The sequence below is a fragment of the Ahaetulla prasina genome, chromosome 16 (genome assembly GCF_028640845.1).
Source record: "Ahaetulla prasina isolate Xishuangbanna chromosome 16, ASM2864084v1, whole genome shotgun sequence".
Taxonomy (NCBI): Eukaryota; Metazoa; Chordata; class Lepidosauria; order Squamata; family Colubridae; genus Ahaetulla; species Ahaetulla prasina.
Genome location: NC_080554.1, coordinates 10,682,846 through 10,700,236, shown reverse-complemented (window position 1 = coordinate 10,700,236; position 17,391 = coordinate 10,682,846). Strand labels below are relative to the sequence as shown.

Below are 17,391 nucleotides of genomic sequence, written 5' to 3'. Positions count from 1 at the left end.
GAAGATGGAGAGAGCAATCTGAAGGCACATCAACCCTTCGCAACCATCGGCTTCCGCCTGGTAGAGAATCTGGATGGTGCCGATGCTCTCAAGCTTAGATCTAATCATGGGGTCCTCAGTGCTCTCTGAGCTGGGTGGTTTTCTGGCAGACGTTTCATGACCCAACTAGGGAACTTCATCAGCGAATAAAGAGAGTGGGATCTTTGAAGAGGAGGACGACTGTGGGGTCCTTGATGCTTTCTGAACTTGGCTGGTTTTTTGCAGACGTTTCATGACCCAACTAGGGAACCTCATCAGTGCTAGCCAGATCTATCTGTTGGCTTTCCCAAAAGAGAATCCAGAGGTCAAATCTGCAGGGCTCACCTTAGCTTTCTGAAGTTCTTTGAAGTGCATTTCGGCGTTCACCTTGCCTTGGACTTCCTCGTGCTGCAGACGGTCCATGAGCTGGGTTTGCAGGAGATACTTTTTGTGTAGCTCCTCCTTCTCAACGGTCAGCTGCTGATAGGCTGCGGTGTATTGCTGGAGGTGGGCCAAATACTGGTCCCTCTGGTCCTGGAAGTCCTGAGCTTCGTGGGTCTTCAGCGCCATCTTGGATGGAACAAGACCCAGTGAACGAAGATCTCATCCAACAACATCCCTTCCCGCCGTCTCCCATAACTATGTATAGAAGGTGAAACTCTCCTGCCAACATCACGAGGGTCAAACTTAAACCCAATCAAGGGTGACATATTGCCTTCCCCAAGATTCTCCCCGCTCCCCAAAACTAATTCTCCCTAGTTTGAGGGCATCTCAGCCATCATTTCATGTTTAAGAAGATGATCAATTTTGCTTCCCCCCAAAATCCAGACCACAGAGTGGGTTCAACCTTGGCAACTATAAGATTGGTGGACTTCAACTCCCAGAGTTTCCCAGCCGCCATGGAATTCTGGGAGTCGAAGTCCACCTATCTTAAAGGGGCCAGCGCTGAGAAACCCTAGTCCTGGGATGGCGGACCTATGGCAAAGACGTGCCCGAAGCGGCATGCAGAGCCATGTCACCTGTTCCTCTTCTGGGTTTCTGGCGCGCATGAGCGTGTGACGATCAACTGGCCTTTGTGCATGCAGCAGTACCGGAAACTGGAAGAGCTGGTTTTCCAGTTTCTGGTGCGTGAATGCACGCCAGCCAGCTGATCGTCTGAAAACTGGAAGACCAGCTGGCTGGTGTGCATACACACGCCGGAAACCAAAAGTTCATTTCGCGCAGGCCCTCTGGGCAGCTCCTTTTCCAGGTTGCGGGCCCAACGAGCATGTGTGCACGCTCCCTTTTCGGCACCTGGTGCCGAAAAGATTTGCCATATCACTACCCTAGTCAAAGACGGAGGATTGGGCTTTTGGGGCTTAGACAACTTAGAACTATGCCGACTTCAATCTAACCGAAGCATAGTACATAAAATTATCTACCACAATATCCTACCTGTCAATGACTACTTCAGCTTCAACAGAAACAATACATGAGCAAATAATAGATACAAACTCATGGTAAACCACTACAAACTTGATTGCAGAAAATACGACTTCAGCAACAGAATGGTCAATGCCTGGAATGCACTACCTGACTCTGTGGTTTCTTCCCCAAACCCCCAAAACTTTAACCTTAGACTGTCTACTGTTGACCTCACCCCATTCCTAAGAGGTCTGTAAGGGGCGTGCATAAGAGCACCAGCGTGCCTTCCATCCCTGTCCTAATATTCCTTTTTTACTTACTCTTTTCATGTCTCCAAATTATGTTTATATTTTTACCTGTTATCTTACATATGATTGACAAAAATAAATTGCAAACAATTGCAGGGACAATCAACAAACAGCAATGGTCTGACAGCAAGGAGCTGGATTCCCATGAGTCAAGAAGTTCCAAATTCTTGTGTTGGAAAGCTGCACTACGCAGCCTAACCCCCAAAATCAAAATCAACTATTTTGCCACCTGTGCAAAATAGTTCTGCTCCCAGGGTAAAAGCCAGACTGGACTCAGGACCCTAGAAGTCCAAAGAGCCTTGCCTTCTCCTTAAAGTCCACCAGCTTCTCCTGAAGTTCTCCCAGTTTCTTGGCCAGCTGCTTCTTCACGTGCTGTTCAGACTGCAAGGCACTTGCGATCTCCATGTTCTCGTTGGTCTGAAAGGAGAGGAAAGGGAAGAGATGGTTCAAGGGAAATACAGGTAGGCCTCGACTTACGACCGTGACCGAGCCCAATATTTAGGCGGCTGAGTGAGAAATTTGTTAATTTGCCACATTTTCTTGCCGCATCTGTTAAGTGAATCGCTGCCGTTGTTAAAACTAGTCACACGGTCGTTAAGTGAATCGGGCTTCCCGCCCTGGACTTGGCTTGTCAGGAGGTCTCAAAAGGGGATCACGTGACTCTTAAAGAGACACTGAAACGGTCATAAATGTGAGTCACTTGTCAAGCAGCACGTGACCATGGGGATGCTACAACGGTCACAAGGGTGAAAAATGGTCATATAAAGTCGCTTTTTTCAGTGACATTGTTAACTTCGAATGGTCATTAAGCGAACTGCTCTTAAGTTGAGGTCTACCTGTACCCAAATCAAACCGATGAGAGATGTTTAGTGGCTACCTTGAGGGATTTTTTTTGGGGGGGGGGGGAGGGGGAGGAAAGAAAGTTAAAGGAGGCAAATGTAACAGACCTAAGCAAATAATCTTTTAGACCAGGGGTCTTCAACCTTGGCAACTTTAAGCCTGGAGGACTTCAACTCCCAGAATTCCCAGCCAGCAAAGCAAAGCTGGCTGGGGAATTCTGGGAGATGAAGTCCATCAGGTTTAACGTTGCCAAGGTTGGAGAGTCCGTTTTAGACTTCCTCTCCATAAATAGGGTCCTCTGGTGGCTCAGCAGACTAAGTCTGTCTGTTATTAACAGCAGCTGCTTGCAATTACTGCAGGTTCAAGTCCCACCAGGCCCAAGGTTGACTCAGCCTTCCATCCTTTATAAGGTAGGTAAAATGAGGACCCAGATTGTTGGGGGCAATAAAAGTTGACTTTGTATATAATATACAAATGGATGAAGACTATTGCTTGACACAGTGTAAGCCGCCCTGAGTCTTCGGAGACTTGCATTGCATTGAATATCAGCTCGGTTCTGAGTCAAAGCCCGGCTGATGGTGGCTTTGTCGCTCTGCATGTTCTCCAAGATCTGCTGCTTGTCGACGGCCTCCTCGCTGTAGCGCTGCAAGGCCTTCTCCAGCTCTTGGAGCCGCTCCTCCTGCTCCTGGTTGAGCTGGCTCAGCTGCCCGTTGTCTCGCACCTGGGTCTGCCATCGCTCCAGCAGCTCCTCCTTCTCCTTCTCCAGCCGGGCCAGCTCCTCTTGAAGGCGCACTTCCGTTGGCGAAGGCCCCGGGGCAGCAGGGACGGGCTGGGTTTCCTGGGCCTTCACCGCTATTGAATCCAGCGGGGAAGAAAGGCGGTTCATTGACGCCTAACATCCTTGGATCAAGCCGACTCTAATGGCAAGGTCTAGATCAGTGGTTCTCAACCTTTATAGTGCTGCGACCCCTTTAATACAATTCCCCACGATGTGGCGACCCCCAATCATAAAATTATTTGAATTTATCGCCCCTGAAGCCGTATTGGCTAGCGATCTGAACTGCTTGCGATTGCCTTGAGCACGGAGGCATTAAAGCGGAGACTCCTCCCCTATTAAGTTTATTGAGCCTGAAGCCAGATTAGGCTAGCGATTGGGAGTGATTGCAGCTGGCTTGAGAGGGAGACATCAGAGCAAAGATTTCTCTCTTTTTTAATTGATCAGGCCTGAAGCCGAATTCGGCTAGCGATTTGAAGAGCCTGCAGCTGGCTTGTGGAGTCAACCATTGGAGCGCGATTCTTCGACTCGCAAGTATATTTCTCATATTTCCGATGGTCTTAGGCGACCACTGGCAAATCGTCATTCGACCCCCAATGGGGTCCCGACCCACAGGTTGAGAACCGCTGGTCTAGCTGGAGACATAACGGCCCTCCAGATCTTCCCACTCTCTGTCCCTGACACCATCTTGGGACTCGAACCGCTGGAGCCAAGATCATCTCCAGTGTCACTAAGCCACCGCGCCCCAACTTAGAAGAATCAGGTGACTGGAAGGAGGTATTTTGTTGGCTGCGAATGCCGGCATTTACCTGACTGACTGCTGAGCAGCTCCGAGAGGTTGGTCTCCAGCTCCCCAATTCGAATCTCGCCAAGTTCTTTCTCTCCCATCAGCGTCCGGACCTGTGGGCAAACCCAGTTTGTACCAAGCTGGAAGGGCAGCCTCCCAAAACGTTAGAGATCCCGCAAAAGATCTCCCACGTATAGTCCTCACCTGTTCGGAGAGGAGCTCGACTCGCTGTTGCCAGATGTTGCCTTCCTCCTTCAGGCGCAGGACGTATTGATCGCGTTCGGCTTGCAGCTTCTGCAGAGACTCCGACAGCTGCTCAGCGGAGAAGACGGAAAGAGAAGAGTCCGGTGGGTGCGAATCAGATTCTCAAAGGACTTAACTGCCATCAAGGCCAAATCTCTGGCCTTCTTTTTTTTTTTTTTGAACATCCACCTTACCTGGGCGATTTGGCTTTCTAAGTTGGCTCTTTCTTCCAGGGCGGCCTGAAGCTGCTGAGCAGTAGCATCTGAGATTCCTGGTTGGCTTGAAAACTAGCAGAAGGGGGTAAAAAAAAACAAAAAACCCACACATATAGTTATCCGAGTCCTTCTTGTGCCATTTTCTTCTCTCCCCTTGTCTGAGAAAGATTTGTCAAGGTGAGGTCCAGAGTGCAGCATTAATTAGAGCAGTGAATTACGGAGACTCAGGTGGCTTAGCATAGCCTACTTCATACAATTCTTGGAGGCGGGGGGAAGGCTACAAGGAATCAGCACCCCAGAAAATAAGGTTCAGGATCCAAAAAGGCCTTGATGGACTTGAACAATGGGTTCTACCCAACAATGAGCTCTATCTGGGGGCTCAACAGACTAATGCAGTCTGTTATTAACAGCAGCTGCTTGCAATTATTGCAGGTTCAAGTCCCACCAGGCAGGTTCAAGTCCCACCAGGCCCAAGGTTGACTCAGCCTTCCATCCTTTATAAAGTAGGTAAAATGAGGACCCAGATTGTTGGGGGCAATAAGTTGACTTTGTATATAATATACAAATGGATGAAGACTATTTCTTAACACAGTGTAAGCCTCCCTGAGTCTTTGGAGAAGGGTGGGATATAAATGCAAATAAAAAAAACAACAACATGAAATTGAATGCAGAGAAAAGCAAGGTTTTTACACCTAGGCAGGAAAAAACCAAAGGTACAAGGACAGAGTAGGTGAACCCTGGCTCAAAAAGTTAACTGTGAGAGGGATCTTGGAGTCCTAGTGGACGAGCGCTTAAAGATGAGCCAGCTGTGTGCGGCAGCAGCCAAAAAAAGCCAACACAATCCTTGGTTGTATAAACCAGGGGTCACCAACCTTTCGGACCTAGGGACCACTAAATTCATAATTTTAAATCCTGCGGACCACTAATATGATCTGTCTATAATCGGTTGGGTGGGGGTGGCTAGGTGGTCATGTGACTGGGTGGGCGTCGCCAACTCGATGTCACTCACATGGAGGGTTGCCTCGCCAGCTTCTACTCGCCCCTCCCAGCCACTCCTTGCCTTCCCAGGATCCTTAGGGCCCCAACAGGAAGCAGTTGTTCGAGCTAAGCAGCCACCACGAGAAAGAGTTGGCGAAACAGCTAGCTCAGTTCAAATTGGATCTGACTGAGAAGGAGGCTCAGCAGAAGCACCTCACTGAGGACTACGAGCATAGGCTTTCCAAGCAGAGGAAAGACCTGCGGGAGTGCAAGGCCCGGTACAGGCGCCTGGAGGCTTAATGGGCTGAGATGATCAGCCAGTTCCAGGCCATGAGGCAGTCCCACTGAAACAAGGCCCTCCGGCTCTTCGCCACCAGCGGCCCTTCCCTCCAGCCTTCGCCCAAAGCCCCGTACCAGGAGGCTGAAGCAGACCCCAAGTCGGAATTTCTGCCCCCCTCTGACCCACACAAAAAGACCCCAAAGGGGGAGGCTCTCTCACAACCATTCGTTGTATGTATTCTGCCCAGGGACCAAAGTCTGAGGACCCCTGATTTACTGCAATATAAAAAATGCAAATAATTTTTCTGCCGGCCACCAAAATTTTCTCGCGGACCACCAGTTAGTGACCCTCTGGTATAGACAGAAGCACGGAATCAAAATCACGTGAAGGATTAGTACCACTTTATAAAGCCTTTAAGTGAGGCCACACCTGGAATATTCCATCCAAGTTGTAATAACGCCGATACCTGCTGAATCACCAGCTCTGCCATTTCCAGTTTCTTGTGCAAATCTTCCATGTCCAGTTTCATGGCTGAATTTTCAGAGATGAGGTTGCGCAGTTTCTCGGACAACTCCGAAGTCTGCTGCTTGAGTTCTTCGTTGGTTTTACTAGGGAAAGCGAGCGAGCAGCCCAAAAAAAATAAAAATAAATGAAGATCTCAATTCGTTACTATCAATCATCATCTTATTTTAAGGACCCCATAATCCTTTGCGGGGTGGAGTCTGGGCAATTAAATGGAGCTGAGGGTTTTACTGGCCGGATGCCCTTCCTGTCGCCAATGTGGAGTTTTGTTCAGCAGATATAATCTCAGTGTGCCCAGAGTGAGAAATATCTGCCTCTACCTAGGATCGAACTCACAGCCTCCTGATTGTGAGGCGAGAGTTCCGCCTCTAGGCTACTGCACCACTCCTGTTACAGTCAATACCACAAACAATCACCCTAAAGTAAAAAAAGATAAATCTCACCTCTAAACGCTAAAGCAAAAAAGGACGAATCTCACCTCTGCTTATACAGTTCCAGTTTGAGGTTATCTCGTTCCTTCGCTAGCTCTTTGTTGTGCTGTGGTCAAAAAAGGAAAACCCATCAAAACAGGCGTTTAAAAAAAAAAAAAGACAAATATTTCACTGGAAGAAATGTCTTCAGGTAAGAAACTGAGAACACCTGCAGTATCTCCCTCCTGCGATGGCCATTTAACTGTCAAAATTAAGGATTCTATATAGTCATGCCTACTGCTTCAGTGACTCCATCCAGCCACCTCGTTCTCTGTCGTCCTCTTCTTCTTTTGCCCTCAATCTTTCCCAGCATTATTTCAGTATTTCAGTTTCCTCTTCAGGATCTGGCCTTCTAAAGAGCAGTCAGGGTTGATCTCCTCTAGAACTGACTTGTTTGTTCGCCTTGCAGTTCAAGGGACTCGCAGGAGTCTTCTCCAGCACCAGAGTTCAAAGGCCTCCATTCTTTGGCGCTCAGCCTTTCTTATGGTCCAATTAGATAAAATTGGACCATAAGAAATTGGACCATACCATTATTTTATTAAATAATTTAAATTGACTGGCTGGTCCGATTCCCTTTACCGCTTTGAAAAAAAATTGGAATGGATGGTTTTTTTAAAAAAAACAAAACACCAAGATCTTGTAAACCGTTACGCAGAATTCTACAGCAAATTTGCCCGCTGACTTCTGCCGAAGCAAAATTCAGCCAGAAAAAGCTGAATATTTGCCAGTCTTCATCCCCCCGCATGGAAATATTATAGCTTGTATAGCCAGAGCAGCTAAGATGCTAACAGCTCTATCTGAATTAAATGCCCCTTTCCTCGTCCCTAAAGAGTTGAGCAAAGGTCTTGGCTGGAGAAAGAAGGGGTTTTTTTGGTTAAGACCTCCTGATTGGGATATTGTTTACTACTTGATGGTTGGTCTGAAGTTAACCGTGGAGTTAATCTGTGCTGACAAAGATAAGGCAAAGTGTGTAAGATCGGCAGAGCTATTTTTAAAAACAAATAAACAAACCCTTATGTTCTGACTTGGCTCCCAAACACGACTCTGTAGTTAACTAAATTAATTCTCTCCAATGCAGGCTAACAAGGCTGGCCCGAAGATGAATAGTTGTCTACCACATCTATTCATCTCCGACCCCTGCCTTTTATCCCCAGAGCTAGGGTGGGGCTTTGCTAGCAGTGGTGGCTCTTCTGTCCCAAGGATCGGCCCATAGACTTCCACTGCTCTCCTCTCCTCTGTAGAAAAAACAGAACTGCAGAAAAAATAATTGCTACCAACCTGCCTTCCATTGAGGACCTGTATACTGCACGAATCAAGAAGAGGGCCGTGAAAATATTTGCAGATCCCTCGCATCCTGGACATAAACTGTTTCAACTCCTACCCTCAAAACGACGCTATAGAGCACTGCACACCAGAACAACTAGACACAAGGACAGTTTTTTCCCGAAGGCCATCACTCTGCTAAACAAATAATTCCATCAACACTGTCAAACTATGTACTGAATCTGCACTACTATTAATCTTCTCATTGTTCCCATCACCAATCTCTTTCCACTTATGACTGTATAACTGTAACTTTGTTGCTGGCAATCCTTATGATTTATATTGATATACTGACCATCAATTGTGTTGTAAATGTTGTACTTTGATGAAGATATCTTTTCTTTTATGTACACTGAGAGCATATGCACCAAGACAAATTCCTTGTGTGTCCAATCACACTTGGCCAATAAAAAAATTCTATTCTATTCTTCTGCATCAGTACTGGACCCAGCTGTTCCTCCTCCTCCTCATCAGCCACCTCCAGACCTGGGGGCTGTTGACTCTCCATCTGAGGGCTGATGGACAGCCCAGGCTCCACCTCTCTCTCTCTCTCTCTGCCAGCTCCATTCCTTCTTCCCCTCCCCCAGAGCTCTCAAATTGCCTTGACGCTGGCCCTGACTCCCACACCTCCTCCTCATCTGATTCGGCTGCTGGATAACAGGCCACACCAACTTATTTCTACTTGCTTTGCAAGCATTTGGAGCAGGGAAATAGGCCTTATTTCACACAAAGTAAGTCAAAGACGACAAGGAGAAAAGAGAGGAAGTGTCCCATGCTTACTTTCTCGGTCTGCTTCTGCTGAACGGAGAGAGAGGAGAGAGTGTATTCCACTTCTGAGACTCTCTGGCGGGATGACTGCAGCCTAGCGGCCAGGTCCTCAGCTTCCCCTGTCCCAAAAAAAATAAAAAATAAACAAGATTAGGGGCGCCGGCATCCAAGCTGTTCTGTCCCCCTCGCCTCAGTCCGAGCAATGACTTCATTAGCCGGCAACTATCAGCTTCTGGCAGCAAACTGTTATCTCGCTTGATGCCGATGAGTCAACCAGGAACAAACAGTACTTCAGCTCTAGTTAAGCAGTTGATTTACTTGCCACGAAGTGGTATAGCAGCCCTTGCTGCTTTTATATCCTGTGGGTGTGGCTCCATGACTCAGCACTTCCTAGGCCTGCCCCACCCTTGCTTCTGTTGTTCCCACCTCTCCTGCCTACTAAACCTAGGGTCCAGCCAGGCCTGATTGCCATCAGCCGGGTCTGGAGGCGTGACCTGGGGGGGGAAAGAGTCAGGGGACGGAGGCCTCGTTATCTCCTCCACTTGGCCTGCCTCTGGCTCCTGGAGCTGAGCCAGGGAAGCCGGTGCTCCAGAGGTAAGTCCTGATGGCCCTTCCCCTCACTTTCCGAGTCACTTTCTGGCAGGGGCCCCGGCTTGGGGGGGGGGGGCGCAAATACAACACAAGCGCACCTGAACCCCATAATGCCAACAGGATGCAGGAGCACTTGGGTTGCTCCAAAATGCAGAGGTGGACCCAAGTTGGTGTCAACAAACTCCAGGATCAAAAAGGAAAAGGAACGGAGCTGGGATAAGTTTAAATTCAAGCCTATCGAAGTGGATTTCTTTGAAGATGGGACAAAGGGATCCTGGGCAGTGGGGGGAAAAGTGCCAGGTCTCTAATGCCTCCAGGTGATTAAAAAGGAGGGCGGTCAGGAAAGGAGCACTCTAAAGGGTACTGTTGTGGCCCACCAGCAGAGCTGGCAGCAGATTTGGACAGTGAGGAGGTTGGGGAGGAACATGGGCCAGTCTTGGAGTCTGGGGAAGGCTCTGACGAGGGCTCTGCATCGAAGGCAGAGAGGTGGCCAGGGCTGTATGACAGGTATCAGCTGCCTCTGGAGTCTGGCATCAGTGAGGCAGATGAACAGCTGGAGCCTGTTCCCAGTGTGCACATGCACAGAGTTGCCAGACGAAGGGAACAGCTAAAGAACAAGGGTCGACTTGGGAGTAAGGCCATAGGTGGACGATGAATGGCTCCTCCCGGAGGAAAAAAAAGAGGAGCAAAAGGGGAGTGGAGTTTGCAGGAGACAATTAGTTCGCTGAATTGGTTCGTGACTCCTTGCCAAGTTTTGAAGATATCGGCCTGGCAGTTCCCCAAGCCAGGTAAGGTCTGTGACTCTAAATTCACCCTTGAAAGACTTTGCTGATTGATAAAGAGAGAAATTCACAGTAACTTAGTTAAAAAGGGGTTTTTTTTTGTCAGGACAAGGAGTGTGCTTCATGATTTGGGGAAGCCTAGGTCAGAATAGGTACCCACCTGCTTTCTGCCGGGCGGCCTGCTGTGTGTGGCTGAGGGCTGTCTGTAATTCAGACTTCTCAGAGACCAGGATGCCAATGGTCTGAATGTGGACCTATAAAGGAAGCCAAGGAGGAGATGAGCTGAACAAACATTGAGGGAGCCAGCGGGCGGCTTCCCGCAAAACCAGGTGCTTCCTCCTGTAAGTTGAGGCGGCCACCAGCACAAGGGATGGGAGCCTGATACGGGTATTTACCTGTAATTGTTCTCGTAGGGTGGCCTGCTCCTTCGCAAATCTCTGCTCAAAGCCCTTCTTCTCCTGTGGAAACACAATTTATTTAACGCTCGGCCAGATCGGCAGTCAAGTTTAGCGGCGCTGTTTTCCAGCCTTTAGCGCAGTGTTTGTCAACCATGATGGATTTCATTTCAAACCTTGGTAGTTTGAAGATGGATGGCGTTGACGTTCAGCCATCTTCAAACTGCCAAGGTGTTGTGGTCCGCCAGCAGCCGGAAGATCCGGCAGCAAAGCCAGACAGTGTGGAGGTTGGGGAGGAACATGGGCCAGTCCTGGGGGCTGGGGAAAGCTCGGACGAGGGCTCTGCGTCGGAGGCAGAGAGGGAGCTAGACAGCAGTGAGGCAGAGGAACAGCTGGTGCCTGTTCCCAGTGTGTGCATGCACAGAGCTGCCAGAAGACAAGAACAACTCAGAAAGCAGGGTCGACTTGGGAATAAAGCCACACCTTGGAGGTGATTGGCCCCTCCTATAGGAAATAAAAAAGGAGCCAACAGGGAGGGGGCTTTTGCAGGAAACAATTCGGTCGGTCATTTCAAGAGTGGAAAGTTCTGTCCGTGACTCTAAGAGACTCTGTGCCAAGTTTTGCCTTACGCTGCATTTGGAAACAAGTTAGGTAGCAGCTTGCCAAGCGAGATAAGGTTTGTGTTGATAAATATTCCTTTGAAAAACTGTTTGGACAAGACTTGCTGACTGTGAATGAAAGGAATTCACAGTCATGTAAATAAAAGCGGTTCTGTCAGGACCAAGACTCTGCTTCCTGCTTTTTAAGGGAGCCTAGGTCAGAACACAAGGTTGAGAAACACTGCTTTATTATAGTCAGATATTGCTAGAACCGCTCGGGCCCGGACGCAGTGTTTAAAAGCTTTCTACGGTCTTGCCACAAACAACTTTACAGAAATGCTGGTGAAGAGGCTGGGAAATTATCCTTGGAGAGTGGTCTCTGTTCCTTCATACTTTGATGACTAAACTGGCAGTCATGTTTATTTGGCGGACTCAAGTTGTTGCTAACCCATACCTCCTTTGAAAATGCATGCCATTATTGTGTTAATTTAAAAAAAAAAAAACTAAGTGAAAAGGTGTAAGGTTTTTAAAACAGAAGGACCACCCCCTCAGCTGAGCAAGACTAATCGGTCCATGTTCAAAAAAAATGCAGAATTATTTGCATCTGGAAGGGCAGGAAGTAGCTGATACAGCCGCCAACAGCAGCTTTTACATTAAGAAAATGAACAATAGCAAACAATAGGACGACTGTGACTCGATGGCAAGCCACACAACTGTGAGGAATGGAGGAACAAAAAAAAATGTGTGTTTTTGTTCTGCGTGCCACAAAGACCCGGTTCAGATTGAAAATTGGAGGGAAACCAAACCGTATGAATTAAGTTGTAATTTTTACACCTCTACCCTGGAGGGTAAATGCAATTTCACGACCCATAAGATTAGAGGGGGGAGGGTCTGTAAATTAACTGCAGGTAAGACAGTTGAAACCCTCCCAATAAAGTTTAGAAAGGACGAGGGTGGGGGGAAGAAACAAAATTAACACCATTTTTATATCTCTGGAATATATATTTCTCCGTTACCTTCTCCAATTCATTCACAACTTCTTGGTTCTGTTGTTTCTGCAGAAGGAACAAAACGGAGACGCAAGGATCACTTCTGAAGCTAGGCAATGCTGGGTAAGCCTTTTGTGGGGAGCAACACAGTTCAGGTGCCGATGTCAGGGCCAGCAGAAGCACCCCAGCCTGGGTCCCCCCCAACCCCTGCCGCGTTGCTTTCGGGGATACAGGGGTCCTCCACTTACAACCGTCCGTTTAGAGACCACCACAACGAAAAGAAAAGAAGCGACTTGGGACTTATGTTCCTGCCTTGTCAAGAGACAGGGCAGCGTTCCAACGCAAAGGACTTCATGACCCACCAGAGTGGGAGAAGAGAAGGTGGGGAATGAGAATTTAAAAGGGGAAAAAATGAGGGGGGGGATAAAAACAGGGCGTGCAAACAAGCTGGAGAGTGCGACACGACAAGAAGGAAGGTTTCAAACACAGCGAGGCCCCTTTTGCTACCCAAAAACAGCCTTCAGTTGCACGGAAGGAGGCAAGCAGGAAAAGAAGCTGCCACGAGACAAGATGGCCCACGTGGGCTTCCTCACGGTGTCACAAGAGTAGAACAGGCATCCGGCTCATCTTAAGTTTCGGTCTAGAAAGATCTGCTCTTGCTGGAAGGCTCAATATTGAACAAATGAGGGAAAGTCGGGATTGTTATCTTGGGGTGAGCACGGGTTTCAGGACTGAGTTTTGAACCCGTTTCCACTCTCCCCGACTTGACGGGATGAATTGGGTTCATCCCTACGGGTTCTAGAGTGGTGCGGTGGCTCAGCGGTTAAGACGCTGGGCTTGTGGGCTGGAAAGCCGGCAGCTCAAGTTCGAGACCCAAGGGCCATGCAATGGGGTGAGACCCCGTCCTTGGCTCAGCTTGTGCCAAACTAGCAGTTCGAAAGCAGGCAAATGCGAGTAGATAAATAGGTACCACTTCGGTGGGAAGGTTGACAGCACTCCGTGACATCATGCTGGCCACATGACCGCGGAAACGTTTTGAAACGGAGATGAGCCCTAGAGTTGGCGACGACTAGAGGAGTAAAATCTGCAAGGATTCCACTACTTATCTTTTTAACCTACAGCTTCTCCCTCTCCCCAAAAGCACCTGCGGTTTCTTAAAGTTACCTGGCTGCTTCTATTCAGCCCATCGTTCCTTATTTTGTGGCAAATTTCTCTCCTGGCAAATCTCTGCCTGTCCTCCAAGCTGGCCCTTTCTGACAGTTCTGCTACTAAAAGGCTGAAGATCTCACTTCCAAGGACGATGAAACTCCTAGTAGTATTAACCTGTCAGAGATTAAGCACAGACAGGTTGGGAATCCACTTGATCTCCACCCGGGGGGGGGAAGGGGGGGGGCTGTTGGGAGACAGGCAGAAGAGCCATCACGGGTCTGAACGAACTGCTTGCAAATTGGGCCATAAATTATGTGGGGTCAGAGCTGGCTTGCCTGGAGCCAAGCTTCAAAAGAAACCCGGTTATTTATTAGGAGCTTCATGTCCACACGTTCCCAAATGAAGCCAGCTCTGACTCCACGTAATTTACGGCCCCAATCATGCCCCCGTTTCTCCCCCCTCCCCCCAGGGTGTGTCATCAATCACATTCGCCAACGGGAGCAATTTCGTGGTTGTAGAGATCACTCCCCTCCAGCCGCTGTAAGTAACCCTGGGATACAGCCTTGAGACAGATACATTTGGAATGTTGCATCTGTTTTGGGCTGCCGTGCCATTTCATCAGTTTCCCATCCTCCCCCCTTTCCTATGGCAACTCGAGAGCAGGCGAAGGATGCTTTGCGAGTTGACATTCTAACGCAGAGACACTCGGTCAGGAATTAGCCAATGAGCCCTTCACACACAGGCTTGGGTGTGAACACGTAACCCTGAACATAGTTTTAATTGGGGTTCCTGAGGACAGTGACTATTGAAGGATGCCAATCAATGGATTCATAGCGGCGCACACTGCACATCTTGTCTTGTGGCACAGTGAAAGGACGGAGGACCTTACAGGAGCCCAGAGAGCAGAGAAGAGCAGTCAGCCAAAGCCAAATCGGACGATCTGGTTAGATTCCTTACCAATTCCTCTATCTCTGCACTGAGTTGTTTGTTTGTTAAATTGCTGGAGTCAAAAGCTACTGCCAGCTCCTGGTAACGAGTCTGATGGGGCACATGCAGACAGCCAGAGGTGGAAGAGGAGGAGGAGGAGGAAGGAGGAGGAGGAGAAGAAGAGGAGAGGGAAAAAAAGGCAAAACACTTTTTTTAAAAAAGAGGGGAAAAAATTCAGTAGTGTTCTTCAACCCCTCCTCAACAAAAGAACCCCAAACCCATCGCCCTCTGAATCACATACCGCATCCTAAAAATTTCAACCCCATTTCAAAGCCAAGACAACTGAATCAAAGATATGCAACCTTGAAGAGTCCAGTCCTTGTACGACTGGGCTGAAATTGTGGTCCAAATTCTATGCCGATTTTCCTGCCAAGGGGATGGGTATCTCTTGAACTCAAAGCCTTTCCCCCAACCCAAGCTCTTCTAGCAGGGAAGGCAAAAACCCAGAATCCCCCCCCCAAATCAGCAAGCCCCCTTAAAAGGCATTGCGGGAGCTGCAGTTTGTGGGTGACACATCGTGGCGGGATGGTTACAAAATCCTGGCTGACGGGGCGACCGGAAAGGCGGACCTACCGCCATCTCTTTCATGTCCGCCGACGGCATGATGTTTTCTCCGTTGATGTAAGTTGTGGTCTGCAAAAGATGGGTTAAGGGTGACAATAAGCGGTGGCTCAGTGGGTAAGAAACGCTGAGCTTGTCGATCGAAAGGTCGGCAGTTCAGCGGTTCGAGTCCCTAGTGCCGCGTAACGGGGTGAGCTCCTGTGACTTGTCCTAGCTTCTGCCAACCTAGCAGTTCGAAAGCACGTAAAAAAATGCAAGTAGAAAAATAGGGACCATCTTTGGTGGGAAGGTAACAGTGTTCCATGTGCCTTTGGTGTTTAGTCATGCTGACCACATGACCACGGAGACGTCTTCGGACAGCGCTGGCTCTTTGGCTTTGAAACGGAGATGAGCACTGCCCTCTAGAGTCAGGAACAACTAGCACGTATGTGCGAGGGGAACCTTTACCTTTACCTAAGAATCTGGATTCTGTTCCCACAGTTCGATTGGTATTTCAAGGTAATGCAAAACTGCATGGGAGTACGACTGGCTCTTTTTAAGCCCATCGAAGAATTAAAATAAATAAATAAGCTGAAGGGCGTTTCAGAGCCCTGAAGGCAGACAGATTGATTGTGCCAACTCCCTTCTCCTTCCAATATTGTTCTATTTTCATGGATCCAATTTCTGCTTAAATGCTATTCCCCCCCCCCCCCGAAAAGGGATAAGGCTTGAAAATGTTTTCCCATACGTTTCCCACAGAACCAGGGGTGAAATGCTACCAGTTCGGACTGGTAGTAATAAAAGCTACCGGTTCAGGCGAACTGGTAGTAAAAAAAAAATGCTACCAATTCAGGCAAACCGGTATTTGCGACGATCAGCTGTGCCGCGCGATTTATATTCGCTAGAAAGCAGGAAATTCTGCTTTCTCGTGAATCTAAATCGCGCGGCACAGCTGTTCCCTCCCTCGCTGTTCTACTTACCTTAGAAAACCTTACCTTAATCCTCCTTTTTCAGGGCTGCGCAGTAGTGCCTGCAGTGCGCATGCACGCAAAGCACATTTGGCGCGCACTGTGCATCCGCAGTGAACCGGTAGCAAAGCGAACCGGTAGCAGACTTCAGAGCATTTCACCCTGCACAGACCCCATGGCAAAACTTATTTATTGCTTCACTGTCAAGGTGCCCTTACTCTGATTATCAGGAACCCTTGTAAATTTCAAGAAAAGAGGCTGTTTGTAGCTCAGAGTTGAATTTGAGATCCTTGGTGCTTTCTGAGCTGGGTGTTGTGACCTAGGCTTCCTGAGTCATTAAAACACAAGAGTAGTCCCAAAAACCTCTTTTATTCCAACAGCTGTGAATTACGTTCATTCACAGCTGAGTCTTAATTAGTTGCAAAAAAGTCCTTCGGGAGAACTCCTTCGGGATAATCACCGACCTTTATCTCCCTTGACACGCTGCCAAAGATCTACTTGGCAAAGCCACACGGAGTCCAGAATCAAACAGAGATGCCAACTAGGAACAGAATTAACAACGTTGCTTTCCTGCAAAGGGCCCATAGGCCTTTGCTCCTCTTTTAAGCCTTATGGGAGGGGCCAATCATTTCCAGGCCTTACTCCCAAGTCATCCCTTTAGTTTTAACTGTTCTTTAAAGCAGGGGTCTCCAACCTTGGTCCCTGAGGAACTTTGGGAGTTGAAGTCCACAAGTCTTAAAGGGACCAAGGTTGGAGACCCCTGCTTTAAACAGTTCTGCGCATGTGCACACTAGGAACAGGCTCCTCCTGTTCCTCTGCCTCTCTGTTATCCGACTCTGGAGGCTCTGGAGTTCACGCATCGCTCCCAGATGGCCCTGGCTCCATCTCCGCCTCTGACGCAGAGCCCTTGTCCAGGCCTTCCCCTGACTCCAGGACTGACCCATTGTCCTCCCCAGCCTCCTAACTGTCTGACTCCGCTGCCAGTTCTGCAGGCTGCTGGCGGACCACAACACTGGGCTGTATGCTTGAAGACATTTCACAACCCAACTAGGTGACATCATCAGTGCTGGAGAGGCGCTAGCTTCTACCCAGTGCTACCTTCTCGCACTGATGATGTTCCCTAGTTGGGACGTGAAACATCTGCAAGGAAACAACCCAGCTCAGAGGGCAACAAGGACCCCACATTATATATAATATAATATAATATAATATAATATAATATAATATAATATAATATAATATAATATAATATAATATAATATAATATAATATAATATAATATAATATAATATAATATAATATAATATAATATCATATCATATCATATCATATCATATCATATCATAACATAACATAACATAACAACAGAGTTGGAAGGGATCTTTGAGGCCTTCTAGTCCAACCCCCTGCCCAGGCAGGAAACCCTACACCATCTCAGTCAGATGGTTATCCAACATTTT

At 48.2% G+C, this 17,391-nt stretch overlaps 1 protein-coding gene across 1 annotated transcript in view; it reads right to left on the bottom strand.

Annotated features, from left to right (window-relative positions):
- The window catches only part of GOLGA2 (golgin A2), a 47,919-nt gene that overhangs the window by 17,002 nt on the left and 13,526 nt on the right, over positions 1-17,391 (bottom strand). Inside the window, exons 7-20 of the mRNA XM_058159636.1 lie at positions 14,997-15,056; positions 14,394-14,474; positions 12,315-12,353; positions 10,700-10,762; positions 10,465-10,558; positions 8,944-9,050; positions 6,849-6,907; positions 6,315-6,456; positions 4,570-4,662; positions 4,337-4,444; positions 4,155-4,245; positions 3,070-3,422; positions 2,034-2,147; positions 364-588 (exon numbers count right to left, since the gene is read on the bottom strand). Of these exons, the coding sequence (XP_058015619.1) occupies positions 364-588; positions 2,034-2,147; positions 3,070-3,422; positions 4,155-4,245; positions 4,337-4,444; positions 4,570-4,662; positions 6,315-6,456; positions 6,849-6,907; positions 8,944-9,050; positions 10,465-10,558; positions 10,700-10,762; positions 12,315-12,353; positions 14,394-14,474; positions 14,997-15,056 (1,629 nt within the window). The remainder of the gene's footprint in view (positions 1-363; positions 589-2,033; positions 2,148-3,069; positions 3,423-4,154; positions 4,246-4,336; positions 4,445-4,569; positions 4,663-6,314; positions 6,457-6,848; positions 6,908-8,943; positions 9,051-10,464; positions 10,559-10,699; positions 10,763-12,314; positions 12,354-14,393; positions 14,475-14,996; positions 15,057-17,391) is intronic.